The sequence below is a fragment of the Podarcis tiliguerta genome, assembly GCF_965153285.1.
Source record: "Podarcis tiliguerta genome assembly, chromosome: 3".
NCBI lineage: Eukaryota > Metazoa > Chordata > Lepidosauria > Squamata > Lacertidae > Podarcis > Podarcis tiliguerta.
The window spans coordinates 47357908-47377417 of NC_139536.1; the positions used below are offsets into that span (position 1 = coordinate 47357908).

The following is a 19510-nucleotide window of genomic DNA, read 5'->3' on the forward strand; positions in this document are numbered from 1 at the left end:
TGCTCCCTCCTTCTGAACTCCGCGCTGGAGGAGCCGCCGGGCAGGGAGGCGAGGAGGACGGGCGCAGGGGCGGGTTCATGGGCTCTGCCGGCCCCCGGAGGAGGGAGCCAGCTGGGAAGGAGAGGGCTTAGCCAGGCAACGGCTGCCGGCAGGAGAAGCTGGCCATGGCGGCTGCAGTCGGTGGCGCCGTCCGGCGAGGGACCCCCATGTTCTCGGTAAGTGCCTTCTGTCCCCTCAGCGGCGGCGCTGCTGCTCCGTGGCTGGGGCGGGCGGGGGGCGGCATTGTGTGCTGGGAAGCCCCATGGGAAAAGGAGAGCGGCCGGGCCCTGCTTCCTCGTCGGGGCTGGGAGGGAGGCGCGGCCGCCCCTCGCTGACCCCTCCGCATTAGTCTCTTGGTCGTGGGCAGAAGGTCCGCGCGATGACAGGCAGGTTGCAGTTCGTCAGGGTGCATGCTCTTTCAATGCTGGAACTCGGGGAAAGGAAGACGGGGAACTGCACCTGCTGCATTGCTGCCTGCCTGACAGCTGTTCGGGGCCCACCGCCCCACGCCATAAACAGCAGGCAGCTCTCACGTGGAGCCCGTCTGCTCATGTGCCAGGCATGCTCACTGGGCTGTCACAGCACAAAAATGCAAGGTCTTTTGTGCATGGGCGCTGATATCCCGAAAGAAAGAATCGTTGTCCGTTTAGACAAGAGACATTAATGTGTTGAAGCCTTTTTGGCATGGTCGCTTGAAGATAGGCTCTGTGTGTGGCAGGGCTGTGAGTTTGGTTGCTAGGGTAAATAAGGGTTTTTAACTTGGGAGGAAGCTCCACTGAACTGTCACTTTGGCTGTCGCCTCACCGCCTTCCCCCATCTACTGTAAAGCCTGTAAGCCTCTTTTCCTTCGCCAAGAGCAGGGAATAAACCTGAGCTATGTGGACACAACTGATTTGAGCAATCTCAGGCAGCAGGGATTGCACAGGAATGAGGATCCAGGCTGCTTCTTTGATCATAAGGTTTTTTTTTACTGCGTCAAAAGAAGGTGGACAGTACTGTCTTGAAAGGGAAGTGTGTGCATTTTCTTCCTACAGTCCCTATCCTGCTGCAGAACATAAACCAGTGCTGCAGGTATTGCTGAATTTTGCGGTTGTATGTTTCACTCAGTTTTGTTACACTTGAACTTGTATGTACTCTTGCAACAGTCCTTCAAATAGCTGGCTTATCAAGATGCTAAAAATTCCCCTTCCCTTGAAATGTAGGAGGAGATACCTGTACAGACCAGTGCTTATTATTGGTAGAAATCCTAACATGCAATGTAGTACTGCCAACCACATCTCAGAAGCAGTGTTTGGAACTCCCATTGTTCTAGGTGCCTTTTGTGACAGGGAATTTCATTTACGTGAGCAGTTTCTGAGCTCTGGGCGCAGTACTACACCTACGATTTCAGATTAAAACTGCAGAGTGGAAGGAAAGGAGGGCTTTTTTCTGCCTCCCTACTTCCAGCTACTGTCTGAAGACTGGAGAAGAGACCCTCTTAATGATATTGGGGGGGGGGGGTAGGCAGGGGAAGGATTAGACCATGTGAAAAAGGAAGATAATATTTTAGCTGCAGTTCATTCATTTTCAGCTTTGTATTCTGGTTATAAAAAAGTGCACCTAGATATTCCGTTGTTGTGCCCATAACCTAGGTTTAAGGTGCCATTTAGCTCCTAGCTTTCATATCTCAGTTGCAAACACTGCTCAGAACCAATTGAGAATAGAGAAGGCTGCATTCTCATGAGAATTGTTTGTCTGTTTGGTAACAGATAAATCTGTAGTAATCAAAGAAACTTGCACTCCTTACAGCTAGTTCTGTATCTTTGGATTTTTTAATTGCAAACTCCACTTATTTATAATTCCCTGTTCTCAGTGCTCTGTCAAAGAAAATCCCCACAAAAAAGAAGCTGAAGTGGGGTGGTATTTGTGACTACTGCCATCCTAGAATAGGGAGCTTAATGTCAAAGGCTTAAATAAACTACAGCAAGCCAGGAAAGTTGTTAAAGTAGTACCTCTGTACTGCCTTGCCTTAGTCCTGTCTTTATGTTAATGGCAGTATGGTGGTGCTTTAATGGATCCAGTCATCTAGGCTGGCTTTTTGCAAATCTTTTTCTTTCACATTGCATTGCACATGGCACATTTGTTATGCATACACATTTATTTATTCCTGCATTGCAGGGGATTGGACCAGATCACCCAACTCTACAATTCTATGATTCTATGCTGGAGCCTTTTGTCATCAAATAAGCAAATCAGTAGGGAAAGAAGGATTTTCCATAGCAGTAGCAAGTTTTGCCTCTAGTATGTCTCTTGTGCAGTGTTCTTCTTGTCTGAAGCAGGAAGACTGACAGAGCAATCCTATTTAGGTCTACTCAGACTGAGTTTAGTAGGACTTGCTCCATGGAAGCTTGTACAAGATTGCAGTCTTAGTCCTGTGCCATCCCTTCCTAGCCATGTGCCCCCAGTGCTAGTGTAAGAATTCCTACAGATGCAGAACAGAGCCATGCACTTCTGTTGGGTATACTTCGGTTCATCAACACAGACCTGAAGATACTGGGGGCTCAACAGTGTGAGTAGCACTTGTGAGTACGTATGCATCTCATGCTGGGTTGAGGAAGCCACTATTGGATAATGTATATATGGACACATTTGAAGTATCCTTATGTAGTCACACCACTGATGCATCTAGCCTGGTACTATCGGTTCTGCCTGGCTGTCCAAGGTTTCAGGCAAGGATCTTCTCCCAGCTCTGCTGTCTGGGATCCTCTGAAGTGGGAATGCCACTGTTTGCAATTAGGGATCTTCTCTATCCAGTATGTGCACTCTCCCACTGAGCTACTGTGCCTTCCCAAGGGATGCAGGCTAATCTGTAAATCTTCTTTCATTGACACACGCAACAATTTGAAATGCACAGTTCTCCTATTTGTAGAAATCAGTGCATTTGTTTTTTTAGTACACTTGTGGCAGTGAGGTCACTGACAGTTATTGGCTGAATTGGTGTGGACATTCCAACTTGTGAATGTTCCAAACTGCCCATGGGACAATGCTGCCTCAACGCTTTCAGGGTGGAGAAAAACTCTGAAGAAACTCCACTTAAGGTCAGTAAGGGCTGTACGCTATGGTGGGGAGGGAGACGGACTACCAAATGGACATGGAACAAAACTGATGGATAGATAAAGAGGTACTCAAGAAAACAATTGACAATGGAGATGGAATTGAGGGAGAAAATAGGACAGAGGCAATGCATAACATTGAGGGAGCTAGAAGCCAAAGGATTTGTGTATGCTATTGAGAAGAAGGAAGTGGATATGCAAAGGATGATTTGGAGAGCTTGGGGACTGTGGGTAGCACTGGGTTGTTAAGACTATAGTTAGATTCTGATGCTCTTTTAATATTTGTATAAAAGGGGAGTATTGCCAATTGTACCTTCTATTTTCATAGCGGCCTTTGTTACCAGATGACAACCCTTATGGACAATAAAGACCATGTGAAGAACTGAATTTGCCATACTAATTTAAACCAGCCAGCCAGCTCCTTGATTGTAAAACTCAGCTGTTAAACCTTGTGGCTCATTTGTGTAGGTTGAACTCTAATTAAATAAAAGCAAATATTACAAAATGGTTTCATGATAGCAGAGATACGGGATTTCATGAAAGTAAAGTTATTGGATTTCATAACAGCAGAGATAAAGGATTTCATGATAGCAGAGATGTTGCTAATTGTACATTTTACTGTCATGACATCATTTTCTCTGACAAACCTCAGAAAGCTATTTAGGCTGCAGGCCTATACACAGTTATGAGGGAATAAGTCCTATTGACTTTATAAGGACTTAACTTCGGAGTAGATATGCATGAGATTGCACTGTGCATGGATTAAGTTACTGTCTGATTCTTCTTTCATTATGTTCCCAGCAGAAAAACCTCACATCAAAGAAAAAAGATGATTTTGAAGATATCTTGGAAGAGAGGCGGCAATCCAGTGACCTCAGATATGCAATGAAATGCTACACACCTGTTGTTTATAAAGAACTTTCTCCCTGTAAGCCAAGTGCCATTAAAACTATTGTTCTGCAATCTGAACAAGTTCAATATGTCATCAAACACGTGAGTAAAAAATTCTTACTTCAGAAGTTAATGTATTTGTAGGTCTTCTTTGAGCAGCACCCTTGTTTACTGCCAGTTGTTTTTTCTAGCCATGAGGCTATTGCTTTGATTTTCTCAGGGTATAATCTTGTTTCTTTTCTTTCCCTTATAGTAGAAAATTCCTCAAATTGCATAATCATCTATACTGTTTTCTGTGTCTTGCTCAGGTGGAGGTGGTCTTTTCAGCTGAGAGAGAGTTTTATTGGATTGGCCTTTGCATGATTTGTGTAATTCATATGTGTTTTGAAATGGATTGTTTCAGGGATTTATAACTTTATCAACAGGTGGGGCTTTCCCCATAATTGTATTTCCATAAAAGAAAAGGATTACCCTATTTTATTTGTGCTAGTCACACAGCTGATAAATCCTCAAGGTGTAATTTCATTTGCACCTGCACTTGTAGTTCTTCCTGCAAGAGAGTAAACCTTTTCAACAATTCTTATTTGCCACATACAAAGCAATTATAGGCCACTGTGTGCCAAACAATCTTCAAAATGTCAGAGACATTTGGTTTTTATTCACTACTGGTCTTCATCTTTCACATAGCTATCGAAAGAGACAGGTGAATCACCTGACATCATACAAGAAGAAGCAGCAGAAATTCTGGATGAGATGGCACATAGCATGCATATGGGAGCTATACGGTTTTTTGCTTTCACACTGAGCAAAATATTTAAATCCCTTTTCAAGAGCATCTGTGTGAATGAAGATGGCATGCAGAAAGTAAGTATGTGTATGAAGGCATATGGAAACAGCTGGAACTCTTGACACCATTACAATCGGAATGAATCTGTGTGGCCATGCTGACTGTAGGAACCACATTATAGTGTGACAGTGTGACATATTGATTGTCCCTGGGGTGGCATTTTCAGAACCCTTGGGTTGTAGCCATAATTAAAGAATTACCATGTTCACGGGGAAATCACCAAACCCTGTCTAGGCCAAAAAGCCTATCTAGGCCAGCTTCCTGTTCTCACAGTGGTCAACCAGATGCCCATGAAAAGCCCACACTAGGGACATGTCTACTGCAATGCTGCCCAGCAGCTGGTGGTGTTCAGAGGCGTACTGTCTCCAACCCTGGAGGTGGCACATAGCTATCAGAGCTAATAGCCACTGGGAGCCTTGTTCTCCTTGGATCCATGATCTTTACCTTAAGATGTATAAAAAATAACTAAGGAAAGAAAATATTTCTAGAAGCGCCTTTTCCATTTCCCCCCTCGTATCAGCTTTTGATATGCAACTATCAACAAGCATGAGTTTGTACGAATTTTCATGCCAATGTTAATGTGGGGTTGGAATCAATGGCCCAATAACTCTACAAGTCAACAGGTTGTTTTTCAAATCTGCGCAGCGAAGTGAGCTCCCGTTGCTCTGTCCTAGCTCCTGCCAACATAGCAATTCGAAAGCACACCAGCACAAGTAGATAAATAGATACTGCTGCAGCAGGAAGGTAAATGGCGTTTCCATGAGCTCTGGCACTTGTCACGGTGTTCCGTGCACCAGAAGTGGTTTAGGCGTGCTGGCCACATGACCAGGAAAGCTGTCTGTGGACAAACACTGGCTCCCTTGGACTGAAAAGCGAGATGAGTGCTGCACCCCATAGTCTAATTTGACTGGGCTTAACCATCCAGGGGTCCTTTACCTTCTTTTTTTAACTTTTTAATATAAAAAGATTGTGCTACTGCAGGCATGTCATCTTTTTATGCAATCCCAAGTGATCTGTGGGAGATACTTAGGACAGCAGCCTTACATAGAGGTAATTAGGTGAACCTTGTGTGGGCCAAGCTGATTTCATTCACACAACGACTGCATGCAACCCAGAGTAATTAAAATGCTGATGTAGAACTTCTGAGGTCTGACTTCCCTGCTTCTGTTATGTTTAAGTCATCATAAAAGTTGATGCTTTAGTTTATTATTCAATCATCTTCTCTAAAGAAAAATCTAAAAGAGTTGCAGAGTATATTGTGGCCATGTGCTGAAATTAAAGAAAAAGACAACTCAAGATTCCTTCATAGTGATAAATGGCATTTTGTTCTTCGTTAGTTACAACAGGCAATACAAGAGCATCCCGTTGTTCTGCTGCCCAGTCATCGCAGCTACATCGATTTTCTCTTACTATCTTATGTGCTGTACACCTATGACTTGGCTTTGCCTGTCATTGCTGCAGGAATAGGCAAGTATTTCCTTTCAAACAAAAGATTCCTAAAATAGCCAGAATTTTGTAATGCCACAATCCGGATTGGGCAACGTGAGCTTGGATCAGACTGCTATAAATGTGTGTGTTGGTCGTGTTACTGTGCTTGCAATATCCCCCATGGATTTCTACAGCAAGGAGGCTCCACAAGGTCAGGCCAAAAATCTGAGAGGGAACTGATGAATGCAGGGATTCCTTGATCCCCCGGTAGGAGGGAGAATAGCCCGTCCCAAGGGAAATCGTAGTGGATTTTGTTCTTGAAAACCTGTGAATGAGATCACCAGTGTGAAGATCACCCTTTCGGAGCTTCAAGATAGCTCTCTATTACAAGTAGGAGCGTAAATACACTTGAAGCTTAATTATAAGCATTTAAAACATAAGATGCAATTATGCATGTCATTTATCAAAGGCTTGTGTACACTGACACAACCAACAGAAAACCAGGGTAGAATACCAAGGCTTCCATAACACAAACCCCTTACAATAGCAAGCCCATTGAATTCATTGGGTCATAGCCAAAGGAGTGCCAGCAGACCTGCAGTGGTGCAAAGGATGTGTTCCGGCAGAACTTTTCTCTCCTTTGCTCCACACCACCCCCCATCTTCTCCAAAGCATCTTCTAATCCTCTGCAGCTGATTTTGGGGGCCCATAGGGGGCTACAGGCAAAAGAGAAGGGAAAGTTCCATTCCACTAGTGTATGTCCTTTGCGCTAGCAGAACAGGAGCCCTGGATACAGCCTAAGATGTTTATTCTATGACTTAGTTGTATATCACCCTATGAATGCTATATAATTTGCTGCCAAATAATACCCTCTAAATATATTTTTGGAATTTTGTTTTTGATTCGCTACCCACATAAGTGGTTGGCAAAATCTCTGTGTGTTTTGCATTCTGTTTTCTGAATGGACTACCAACTTTGAAACACCAATTTTGCTACTCTATTCTGTGCCTCTGCTAGATTTCTTGGGAATGAAACTGGTCGGTGAGCTGCTACGAAAATCAGGTGCCTTTTTTATGCGACGTACATTTGGTGGTAACAAACTCTACTGGGCTGTGTTTGCTGAATATGTGAAAACTATGTTAAAGGTAAATAACTGTAATTTTATGTTGAGTTTTAATACTTGCTCAGGTTTACTTTATTTCTTTATTTGTGGTTGATGCCACATTTGGTTATACTTTGTTTGACCCAAGTAGCTGCTATTTAAAACATTAATTTTTTAATTAAAAAAAAATATACACCACTTAGATAACTCACTTAAAAATGAGTTAATAGATTTCCCTTGTGTTTGCTAATGGTTATGTTTTTGTCTTTTTTGTCCTAAAGAATGGATATGCTCCCGTTGAATTTTATCTTGAGGGGACAAGAAGCCGCACAGCAAAGACTTTGACTCCAAAGTTTGGTATGTTGGTCAGAAAATTGCAGCCTTTGTCGCAGAATTAGACGATTTATGCTCAGAAGTGAGCCATGTGTTCAGCACAAATTGCATGCTAGAAACTTATGCGCTTTGTAAACAATCATGATTTAATTTTTACATGAATTTTATGCATTTATTTCATACTACATACTACATACATAACATAATTTTCTTCTTATAGGTCTCCTCAATATTGTGATGGACCCTTTCCTTAAAAGGGAAGTGTTTGACATTTATCTTGTCCCAATCAGTATCAGCTACGAGAGGGTATTGGAAGAATCCCTTTATGCACGCGAACTTTTAGGAGTCCCTAAACCAAAGGAATCTACATCGGTAAGAACGTAGGTTCAAATTATTGTAGTCCAATGGATGGAATCTTGGGCATTTATTCTGGGTTCATATCTTGCTTGGCCTTAAATTCACTGTGGCCTTGTTTGGTCATAATGCTACACAATGGTTGACAGTTACAAGAACTGGTCACCACGAGTCTTGGGCTCATTTGTGACTCTCTCCGCCTTTGATGTGGCTACAAGGAGGAATTTGGAAACTTTTGCTTCTGTTTTAAATTAAACTTAGCCGGCCATGACATCCAGACCTGGACAAACGTTGGTTAAGTATGGTTTGTTGAAACAAGCTAACTGCAAGCCATATGGTTACATCCATCATTCGTCATAATTTAAGTAAACCCATTTAAATCAATGAGATTGGTTGACTTAAAGCCCATTAATTTTAATGGGTCAACTCTGAGTAGATTTTAGTTGGCTGCCACCTATATTTTATGAAGTTGCTTTATTTTAACAAACAATAGTTAAAATCTGGTAACTGTAAAAGAATCAGCAACTTCTGGTGCTCTTTTTGCACCTGTGCTTGTAGGAGGTGGATGCATGCAAACCATGACTTAGTGTTGCATTTAAACATTGCCTGGCTGTCAAGGGCAATTTCCTACCTCAATCACAGTTTCCTTCCTATAGAAGAGGAAAAAATAGCCATGTACCTCAAGATTGTGAGGATGAATAGGCTAAGAATCCTAAGCTAATCATAAAAATTGCAAACTGATGCTGGAGAAGGTATGATAAAATAATAAATGTAGTAGACCTGCATGTATCTTTGCACATGTCTCAAGTTTTATCTTTTGTAGGGACTCTTGAAAGCTAGGAAAATCCTGAGTGAAGATTTTGGAAGCATACACATATTCTTTGGACAGCCTATATCACTCAGATCATTGGCAGCTGGGAGAATCGATACCTCTTCATTTAACTTGGTTCCAAGGTATTACAGCGTATGATATCTGTTTTTCACTGTAAAATTTAAAAGTGCTCATTAGCTGGGTAGTGATGCTTCCCCTTTTATCACAATATTTAGTCATAATTTTACTGTATCAGACAAGTCTATTAGATCATTCATTGGTCCTACCTTCAGCATTGGTCAGATCTCAATATTTGAGGGGCATTACAGTGCGAATGCATCATGGGGATGCTGACCCCAAAATAAAGCATTCCTGAACTCATTTATTACTTCCTGTAGATGTAAATACTGTTTAATGGGCATACTTCACTTTGTTAATATGAACTTCAAAATATTGTTACTTAAGTTTTAGATATGAAAGTAAGCACCCCCAGGTGTTGGTGTTGCTGCTGCTGCTGTTATTATTATTAAAGTAAAGGTACCCCTGCCCGTAGGGGCCAGTCTTGACAGACTCTAGGGTTGTGCGCCCATCTCACTCAAAGAGGCCAAGGGCCAGCGCTGTCCGGAGACACTTCCGGGTCACGTGGCCAGCGTGACATCGCTGCTCTGGCGAGCCAGAGCTGCACACGGAAACGCCGTTTACCTTCCCGCTAGTAAGCGGTCCCTATTTATCTACTTGCACCCGGGAGTGCTTTTGAACTGCTAGGTTGGCAGGCGCTGGGACCGAACAGCGGGAGCGCACCCTGCCGCGGGGATTCGAACCGCCGACCTTTCGATTGGCAAGCCCTAGGCACTGAGGCTCTAACCCACAGCGCCACCCGCGTCCCGTTATTATTATTATTCACCCACCATTTGGGACCCGTAGGCACATTTGGAGTTTTGAGAGAGTGGCATATGGGCACTACCCTTTTGAGTTGTTTCTCTTCTTCCAAACCCCAGGTTACTTCCTTTCCAGAGGAAGTGTGCATTTATGTGTGGGTGGGTGGGTGGGTGGGTGCGCGTGTGGGTGCGTGCACACACACACACACGCTCTCACACACACACGCTCTCACACACACATGCTCTCACTGTGTTTTTTTCTATGAGGTTCAGGTACAAGTTGGGTCTAGTTGAATGAATACAGGTCCTCTTGAATAAAATAAAATTAAAAATGTGTAGACTTCACTATCAAAAACACATATCCAGGTTTTTCCCAGTATCAGGAAAACAAGGCAGAGATACTCAGGAACCTTCATTACTTTTGCGTTACAATGGTACCTCAGGTTAACTACTTAATTCGTTCCGGAGGTCCGTTCTTAACCTGAAACACCACTTTAGCTAATGGGGCCTGCTGCTGCCGCCGTGCCGCCAGAGCACGATTTCTGTTCTCATCCTGAAGCAAAGTTCTTAACCCGAGGTACTATTTCTGGGTTAGCGGAGTCTGTAACCTGAAGCGTATGTAACCTGAAGTGTATGTAACCCGAGGTACCACTGTACTTTTGCATAGGATGACAACAACATTGTGGATGCAGTTGTGACCTATGATTTGATAGTGTTTTTGAGGAAATCCCTTATAAAATTACATGGAGCCATAAGGATCCATGCCTTGCACCCATGTTTTTGCACCATGACAACACTGAAAAAAAGCACTGGACTTTTAAATTGTATGGTTCAGTCAATGGCAGACAGGTGTGATCAGTGATTTGAAGGTATTGCTTGCTGGTGGGGGCGGGGATTCCATGCAAAAATAAATGCAATTTCACAGGTCCCTCACTCAGTGGCACTCAGAGGTCCTGTGGGATGGATGGAATATCCTTTGCAAAAAGAAATTTCGCAAAAGCAGACTGAATCTATATGGGAATACAAGACTTTGAATGCCTTTGCTCACTACACTTTTCCTTTTAGGCATATTCCACAAAAGCCATCTGAGGAAATCCAGGAATTTGCCTGTGATGTAGCCTACAAAATAGAACTCCTACAAATAGAAAACATGGTTCTGAGCCCATGGATATTAGTTGCTGCTGTCCTACTCCAGAATTTACCAGCCATAGATTTTCAGCTTCTTGTTGAAAAGACACTTTGGCTAAAAGGTTTAACTCAGACATTTGGAGGATTCCTTGATTGGCCTGGTATGCAGTGAACATTGTACACACATTTCGTTTTCTGAGAACAATGTAGCTTGTGTTACTTTTTATGTGTTTGGGAACAGTGGGAGGCTAGAATTTTCCTTTTAGGACTTTAAAACCAGTCTGATTCCTGCACCCCCCTAAATACATGAATAATGTTACTACAGCATATGATTACTGCCCTTCCTCATTATAAAAAAGATTTAAAAATTGCAGGAAAGGTTACTTATATTTGTGGTGACCATCTCAATTATAAAAGAGAACAAGACATGCTAGAAAGCAAGGTTTTTAAAAACAAAACAAAACCATCCACACAAAATGCACACACAACAACTATGAGGCAAGGTTAAGCAAGAGCCCTCCCACTAGGGCCCTACCCAATTGTGCTGATTTTGTGTTGTTTGAGCCTTGAGGCTGGGATGGGACGCAATCTAATTGAGTTTTGTATGGCAGACATACAATACCAATGTCTTGCCATGACTGCTCAAGGAGCCACGTGGTTCAGGGCAGGAGAGATGATTCCACAAGGAAATACAAATATGAAAAATACCTGAGCTTTAAAGCCAGCATAATTTTGGGCTGGAATACGAGGTTCTTGTAGTTTGCCTTCCTCCATAAGTCATTTATTAATTGGTCGCTATAAATAAGGTTCACAAAGGCTGAAAGCATACAATTGATGCTCTTACCTTGTGGTAACAGGGGTTTTCTCTTTCTCCCACTTTCACATTTCCATCTCACCTGATCATAAGTCTGTGGTTCTCTTAATTTTGAAGAAGCTCTGATTGCTTTTACTACTTTGCAGTGCAGTGGAATATGAAGGATACTTAACTTTGTGCTAGACACAGTGGTCTGAAAATAGGATGTTTTCCTGTTTGAGGAAGGCAGATAATAATTATATGCCTTTTTAAAGTTGCCAGTTTAGAAATCTCTTTGTCCTTACCAGCTTCCACCCTCTTCCAAATTCTGCCTCCACTTAGAATGGTTACCTGCTGGCTCTCTCATCTGCCTGTTTCCCCAACCTTTCTCAAACTTACCAAGTTGTAGGGTGAGGTTGCGGAAGGGGAACAATAGCCAAAGACCACTTCACAGCTGTTCCATCATTACCAGTGTAAATTCTGAGGACTGCAGTTGTTTGTTCTTCCTAAGTCATTGAACAGAGTCCCCATTGGCAATGGAGGATCTAAAGATGTTCTGAAGCCTTCACCTTAGAGAACTGGAAACGTAGGAATTTTTTTGGCAAGACACTCCAGCTGCTTGTTTTTTCTCCTTCTCCACCTCCCCGTCCCAGCAAGTTAGTAAAATTGCGAGTGCGTGGGAAGTAGGGCTAGTGATAGTGGGACCTAGGAAGGTAGGAACATAAGGAACTGTTGTGGCTCAGTGGCAAGGCACCAGCTTTTCATGCAAAAGGTGCCAGGTTCAACCCCTGAAATCTCCAGGTAGGAGTGGGAATGTCACCTGTCTGGATATGCTGGATAGCTGCTGCCATTCGCTGTAAGTCATGCTGAGCTCAATGGACCAGTGACCTGGCTCAGCTTCCTATGTTCCTCAGTGGAGGAACTCCCCTAGACCAGCTCTTCTGAGCCTTTGGGAAGAATTGTCAGAAAAAGCTTGGGCGACTGCTTCTGAGGATTCTCCCAAAAAAAGGCTAAGATAGGCACAGCCTGCTCTGAATGAGACAGGCGCATTTTGCCCCTCACTAGCTGAAACAATTCAGTTTTCCTGCCTCTTTCCTTGGTATTTTTTTTGAAAAATTCAAAGCTAAAATAAGAGATGGTGTCAGTTTTGGCATTTATTCCCAATTTGTCTTTTCCTAGATAATCTGTGTGCTAACAAAGCGGTGCGATCCAGTCTTGCTCTACACGCCAACATTGTGAGCCTTGTCAACGGGCAAGTGGTTCTCAATGACAAAGATATGGAAGCTGGCGCTACGGAAGAGCTTGTCTTTAAGCAAGCGCTTGCCGTCCTCATGTGCGGGTCCTACAGGAACCAGCTGCTCAACGTCTTTGTGCGACCAGCCCTTGTAGCATTCGCGTTGCAAATGACACACTGTTCTAGAAAAGGTAAATCCATTGTCTAATATAGCAAATCTGTAAAGCCACAAATCTGCTCCTATTATTCAGTTATGTCATTTGCTAAACAGGCTTGGGATGAGATTTTTGGAACTATTCCCTTGTTCCCCAAGCATTTTATGTATGGTTCGACTGAGCAGGTCTGGATGAGCTACAGATTGGGAAAGGGTATAAAGAGCATTTTGTGCATGCTCCTTTTCCTGTGCTCTGGATTAGGCTTTATGTCTTATCCATCCCTCTTTCTTAAAATATATAAATAGATTGTTCAGATATTTAGCACAATTATAAAGTGCTTTCCTATATTATAAGCTGTGCTGGAAGCTGGCAAGTTAATGTACCCAATATGCCTATTCACCATGATCCAGTGTTCATCATGCATGCAGACTAGTTAGTGTAAATAAAATGTGAAGCTTATATTAGCTTGCAGTTCATGAAGGTAATGCCCAGTGGCTCTCTGTGGTTATAGCAGCTTCACTTCCCATGACCTGACTAACTTGGTCATGCTTCAAAGCATCCTTAATTTAACAGCTATGACATGTGCCAGTGAACTAGCATTATCTGGTGAACTAATTCTGCAGTAGCTGTTGATTGAAGGGGTTGGTGCATGCCCTGACAACTTACGTTGCATAATTTAGTGTTAAGGTTAACCGCAATCCATCAACAATTCTGGTTTATAAATCCCCTGTCATTTCAGTAGACTTTGCACAGAAGTAGATTCTGATGATTGCACCTACCATTTCCAAGTGACTCTGCCATTCTTGTGTACATGTTCAGTTTTTATGCCATCGTTTAACCCACATGATTATCTTAAAAAATTAGCACCTTGCACACATCCTCTTTTAATAGTGAAACACTTTGAAAAAGGGGTTGATTCATAGGCAGTTGCATTTTGTTTTCCAGAGGAAGTTTATAGCAATTTTGCTTTCTGGCGTGATGTCTTCTCTGACGAGTTTATATTCTTTCCTGGAATACCCCTGAAGGTAAAGTATTGTGTGCGGTCCTGGTAGCTTAATATCTACAGGAGTTTCTCATGACTTCACTAAATAGTGAAGCCTAATGTGAATAGAGAGAGGGATCTTGAAGCTGTTATGATCTTCTGTTGGTAGCATTTTGGCCTGCTTTTTGAGTGAGTTTTCAATATGCTATTCCCTCTTTTCCTTGAAGTAACATGGCTAAAACCCGCTCCCATCAGTTCCGTCTAGCATCACCAGTGGCCAGGGATGATGCAAGTTGGAGTCTAACATCATCTGGAGGACCACAGGTTCCTCATCCCTGTTCTATTGCTTCTCATAAAATGACATCATCTATAATGTTTTAAGATGTTATGACTTCCTTTGCTGTAAAACCAAAGCTCTGTAATGTCATGCTATAGCCTCATTCTAGATGTCACAACCTAATTTTTACACATACACCTGAAAGAGCTTGACAACTAACAGTCTGAAACTTTAACGGTCTGAAACTTAAAATATATTTTTTATGGGTGGCATATACACACCCATACACACCACATTTATCTTTGCTTCTCTATTACCAGCATTTTATCACTGGCCTTGCCCACACTGTTCTGTCCTTCTAAGATATCTGGAGAGTGTCAGTTCACTATCCCTACTCACATTCCCTGAGCAAAGATGGAAAACCTGTGGCCCTCTAGATGTTGTTGGACTGCAACTCCCATCAGCCCCAGCCAGTACAACAAGTGGGCATGGATGATGAGATATGTAGTCCAGTCTGGAGGATCACAGGTTCCCCATCCCTGCCTTACAGATGTGTCTTATTCCTCATTTGGGGTGGTTTTCCCTCTCCTATCCCTTGTTTTGGGCTGCTTTTATCTTTACATTTATGTTCTGTCCCATCATGGTGCGGAGGAAGACCATTCTGGTTGTGCTAGAAGTGCATGCACAATTATTTTCTTCCTTCTTTTTAGTTTTTAACAGGGGAAGTCTGTTCCGCCCAAACTTTCTCTGATCTATCTTCCATGTGCCGTTCTTAATACAGCCATAATTGCATACTACAGTGTGGTTCAGTTTGCTCTTGTGTAAGCCCAATAATGAATCGTTTGCCCTCCACTCTGCCTCTTGAAAGGTCAGGTCTTCAACTGCACTTCATGCACTCTCAGTACAAAAACTCAGGAATGCTTGGCCATCTAAGAGTGCAGAGTGTTCAGTTCTAAGATGTTCAAGGAGCATCTCTTTGAATTACAAATCCCAGCCTCTTAATCTTGATGTAGTGTGCAAAGTGCTCAAACAAGCAGGACTATTTGCAGTTGTTACGCAATGCAAACTGAGAATTAGCTTCTGCTGCTGGCTGGGAACAGCTGTTCCGTCGGGGCTAACTTGGTGCTAGAAAATCCAGGGGTATAATACAGGCAACGTGGATTGCCTGATTATAATTACTGTTAAGCAGATTGAATTGTTTAAATTAAAGCAATTTGGAGCAAAGATTTAAATGAAATTTCCCATTCTGAAATTCATACATATATATTTAACAAGCATGCATTCTAACTAATTTCTCCAACAGTTAAAGTTTGGTTTGCAATTAGTGTTATTATGTAACCTAGAGGCATAATTCAAAACTTTTGTTGTGCATCCCGTGTGCTGTTGTTTGCAGAATTTTGTCTGCTTACAGACAAGACAGTGACAAAATATGTGGCCTCAGCTTTTGTATGCCAGAGTCCAAGTACACAGATATTATTTTCTTCAGATGGCAGGTTGTACAATACATGCATATGCTTGCTCTACTTGAGGGCCTGCAGGAAATTTTATAGGCCCAGTTCCAGAGTGTGTATGCCTTGGCTGTCTTGTCTTGAAAAACTGGTTTTGATTTGTGTAACCAGACTCCACTGTATGCAATTAACTTTATCATCCATCAGATTATTTTTATAGAATAAAACTATATTACTGTTATGATATCACAAAGGAGTCAGCTGCCATAAAATGTTAAAAACCATCTGTCTTTGCTGTGACCATAGTAACTGAAATACCTTTTCACTGAGATACCATTTAGGTATAATTTGAAAGTTAGAAACAGACTTGAGATACGTTAGACCTATTTACTGGAGAAATACAAGTGTTGAATATCTGTAATTGTCTGCATGGCATTAAACCCACTAAAAAAACATAACCAATTTTGTTTAATCCCCAGGATTTTGAAGAAGGTTGTTTCTTGCTTACAAAATGTGACGCAGTTCAAGTCACGACCCAGCAAGTTTTTGTTACTGAGAAAGGAGACAATATAATCTCTTTCTTGACAGCAATGTTCAAGCCTTTTGTGGAAGGTTACCAGGTACAAAATCAACTGCAATGTTATTTTCACCAGTTTGTCTTCTATTCCTTTTGTGGGGAGTGACTTATTTATTAATATTTTGATGCTGGGGCCCACAGAGAAGGGCCTTTGGTAGGATAAAAAAGATAAATACATAAAGAAAATGAGAAGGGCCTATGGTGAAAATCTTAACATGTGGGTGTTTGTATAGAAGCAAGTGGCCTACACGCACCCTAAGCATCCTAAGAAAACAGGTTAAAACCTGTAGCACAGATTTTACTAGAAGTCAAACAAACACATGTCCTCTTCCACTTAGGGTTGTATCTCCTGATCGAGCTGACATTTAAAATTTAACTGGGTGGTGTCATTGATTAAAGGAAACAAAAATTAGATAAGCAAGTTGAAATTTGTATTACCTGCAGAATGAAGCCCTGCCGTACAGCACTTACAGCTCTGCCCCCCCTGCCCTCGTGTGGGTTCCCATATATTTATTTCACAAGAACTTTTGTGGTGTTCTGACAGCATCATCTCCCCACCCCCCAAATGCCATATGACAAAATTGCTTTGAAACCCAAAGTGGCTTTCAAAAACAGAGATATGGCATGAGGAACTTAGCATTCAAAGGGGGGCGGGGGAGATCGAATCCGGCTGCCCCTTGGAAGTAGCTCTTTAGAAAGCAGATCAACTCTTTAAAATGCTATGAAGTATTTTTCAACTCAGAATGTTACATTTTTATTGCAAGTTTAGTTTTCCAATGACTGTTCATGCAAGAGTGATGATCCTTTTGTTAATGTGCTTCTTAACCAAAGACGTGAATGGGTTTCTCTCCACTAGATAATCTGCAAGTACCTTTTAAAGGAATCGAATGAGACCTTTATGGAGAAGCAGTTTATATTTGGAGTCCGAAGCTTTGCTTCTGAGCTTCTCGAGGCAGGTGTGTGTTTTGTCTTTGGATGGTGCAATTCTTTACTTAGCACTTGGGGTAAATGAACCAAAGTTTTAATTGCTCCCCTTTCTCCTGTTTAGGAAGCACACAGTGTTATGATGTCCTGTCCTCAGACATGCAGAAAAATGCTTTGGCAGCTCTCGTGCGACAAGGCGTTGCATCAAAAACGAAAACGTGAGTACAAAATTTTTGAGAAGAAAGTTGGGGTATAAAGTCTCTTGCAAATTATACAGAGATTGCACAACTAAGCAGTGCCAGAAATTCAGCAAGGAGGGTTGCCTGTCTAATCTCAGTCAGGAGGGGCTTCTGTAGGCTTGGACTCACAACACTGAATGCATTAATTATATGGCTCAGTTCTTGTCCTTTTCTCCCCAGGAGTGATGGATTCACTTACATTGTAAGGAAAGAAGCTCTAAGTAAAACCGCAGGAATGTTTGGTAAGTGTCTCTGCTAATGGAGAGTACAGTGGTACCTCGGGTTAAGTACTTGATTCGTTCCAGAGGTCCGTTCTTAACCTGAAACTGTTCTTAACCTGAAGCACCACTTTATCTAATGGGGCCTCCTGCTGCCGCCACGCCACCGGAGCACGATTTCTGTTCTCATCCTGAAGCAAAGTTCTTAACCCGAGGTACTATTTCTGGGTTAGTGGAGTCTGTAACCTGAAGCGTATGTAACCCGAGGTACCACTGTACTATGAAATCTGAGGGAGATTTTTTGCCAAAGACTTTGCATGTGTCTTCTCTTTTTGTTATTTCCCAAGTCAACAGTAGCTGAACAGTTTGTAAACTTCTTGCAATAGTAGGAGCTGTTTTTCAAATGTAAAATGTAGCATGCTGAAAACTGGGCCCTTGCAATATTGTCTTGACAGAGTCTCACCTTGTCAGGATCATCTCTGACCCGCAATAGTTCATCAGAAATACAGACTGAGTGAATCATGTATGGTCTCCAAAATGTTAACACTCTCCATAGCAGCTTTTATGGCCAAATAGGAGTTTTTTATTACATTTCAGCTGATTGCCTCCTGGCTTAACATTTTCAGGAGTATATGTCTGATATTCTTTAGTTGACCTTTACATTTTAAAAGTGATGGAAGTAATGATGGCAAAGACTTAGCACTACATCAGTGGATTTAGCATGAGGTGTAGCAGCTTTTGCAAGTAGTTTTTGCTTGAACACACCCTGCCTGCCCAGGTTCCATAATGGAGGCTCCTTTGCCTTTCCCAGCCCAAAACAGAGCTTCCTTCTAAGCTCTGATTCAGAGAGGTAGTTTTGTAACAAGTCCTTTCCCTGCATAACTTTTTGTCTTACTTCTTTAACAGCTTTTGTAAAGGAATGGTAGAGTGTTTCTCTCTCAGAACTAATGTACTCTGTATTCCTGTTACAGAATCTAGGATACCTGTAAGCAAACCGATGGCTGCAAGACTTTAATTTGAGCTCCTTGAGTGGCTTGCCTTATGCACACTAAAACTGTGAACGGCTGGAAGTAAGGCAGATTATGAACAGGATGCTAACTGAAGACTTAGGATACGCTTCCCACCTTGAAATGTTACTACTGCTACATAATTGTGGGAGAAAACTCCTGACGTCCAGAATATTTCCATTGCCACTCAGAGAACTTCGTCAGCATTGATGATTAACATTCTCTTTAATAAACGCCACTCCTTCCTTCACCCAGTTAGCATTTAACAGAATCACACGGTTAACGTCTGAAATGTTTGCCATAAGGAAATTGTTGCTTTTATATAATTATTTTGTTGTTGTGAAGAAATGTGATTAAACAACTAAGGACATAGCATTAAAAGCAATATTTAAGGAAAAGCATCATTGGCTGTTGTTGTACATAGGAAGAGATTATTTCATTCCTTTCAAGGATGTAATTCTCACAAAATGTCAATGCTGTAACTGTTTTTTCAGGTTTTGCAACTTTTAAGTATTAAAAACTAAGAACGGAATACTTTGCTGCTTTCAACTGTTGCACACTTGATGATTTCAGTGTAATGTGCATTGCGTTGTTTTTCTTCTCTTGCTGTTAGGTTTTATAAAAGCATATTGTCACTTACGCTTTTATTCATGTATGAATGGTATATACATTTATATATCTGAGTATGTGCCTGTGTGTTACCAAATGTAACAGGGTTTCCTACTGCAGCCTTTGCAACCTGGTGCCTTCCAG

General features: G+C 42.0%; 1 protein-coding gene across 5 annotated transcripts; it reads left to right on the forward strand.

Moving 5' to 3' along the window:
• The first annotated feature begins 78 nt into the window (after positions 1-78).
• Positions 79-19394, forward strand: GNPAT (glyceronephosphate O-acyltransferase). Of its 5 annotated transcripts, none has more exons than XM_083434110.1 (16): positions 79-215; positions 3933-4124; positions 4710-4886; positions 6207-6336; positions 7315-7442; positions 7681-7756; positions 7953-8104; positions 8910-9040; positions 10841-11064; positions 12876-13121; positions 14031-14110; positions 16272-16412; positions 17226-17325; positions 17418-17511; positions 17713-17774; positions 18722-19394. In XM_083434110.1, exons 1-16 carry the CDS (start codon positions 165-167, stop codon positions 18763-18765), a joined length of 2028 nt encoding a protein of 675 aa, XP_083290236.1. In that variant the 5' UTR covers positions 79-164; the 3' UTR covers positions 18766-19394. The 5 variants fall into 5 exon arrangements, with proteins under 5 accessions (XP_083290236.1, XP_083290237.1, XP_083290235.1 ...); XM_083434111.1 differs by having other exon boundaries at positions 80-215; positions 3936-4124; XM_083434109.1 differs by lacking the exon at positions 79-215 and adding an exon at positions 2960-3116 and having other exon boundaries at positions 3936-4124.
• The last annotated feature ends 116 nt before the right edge of the window (positions 19395-19510 follow it).

Coding starts and splice junctions, on each gene's coding strand:
- GNPAT (XM_083434108.1), top strand. CDS start 3,054: ATGGGACAATGCTGCCTCAACGCTTTCAGGGTGGAGAAAAACTCTGAA. Junction 13,122..14,030: donor GACACACTGTTCTAGAAAAG/GTAAATCCATTG, acceptor TTTGTTTTCCAG/AGGAAGTTTATAGCAATTTT. Junction 17,512..17,712: donor GTTGCATCAAAAACGAAAAC/GTGAGTACAAAA, acceptor TTTTCTCCCCAG/GAGTGATGGATTCACTTACA.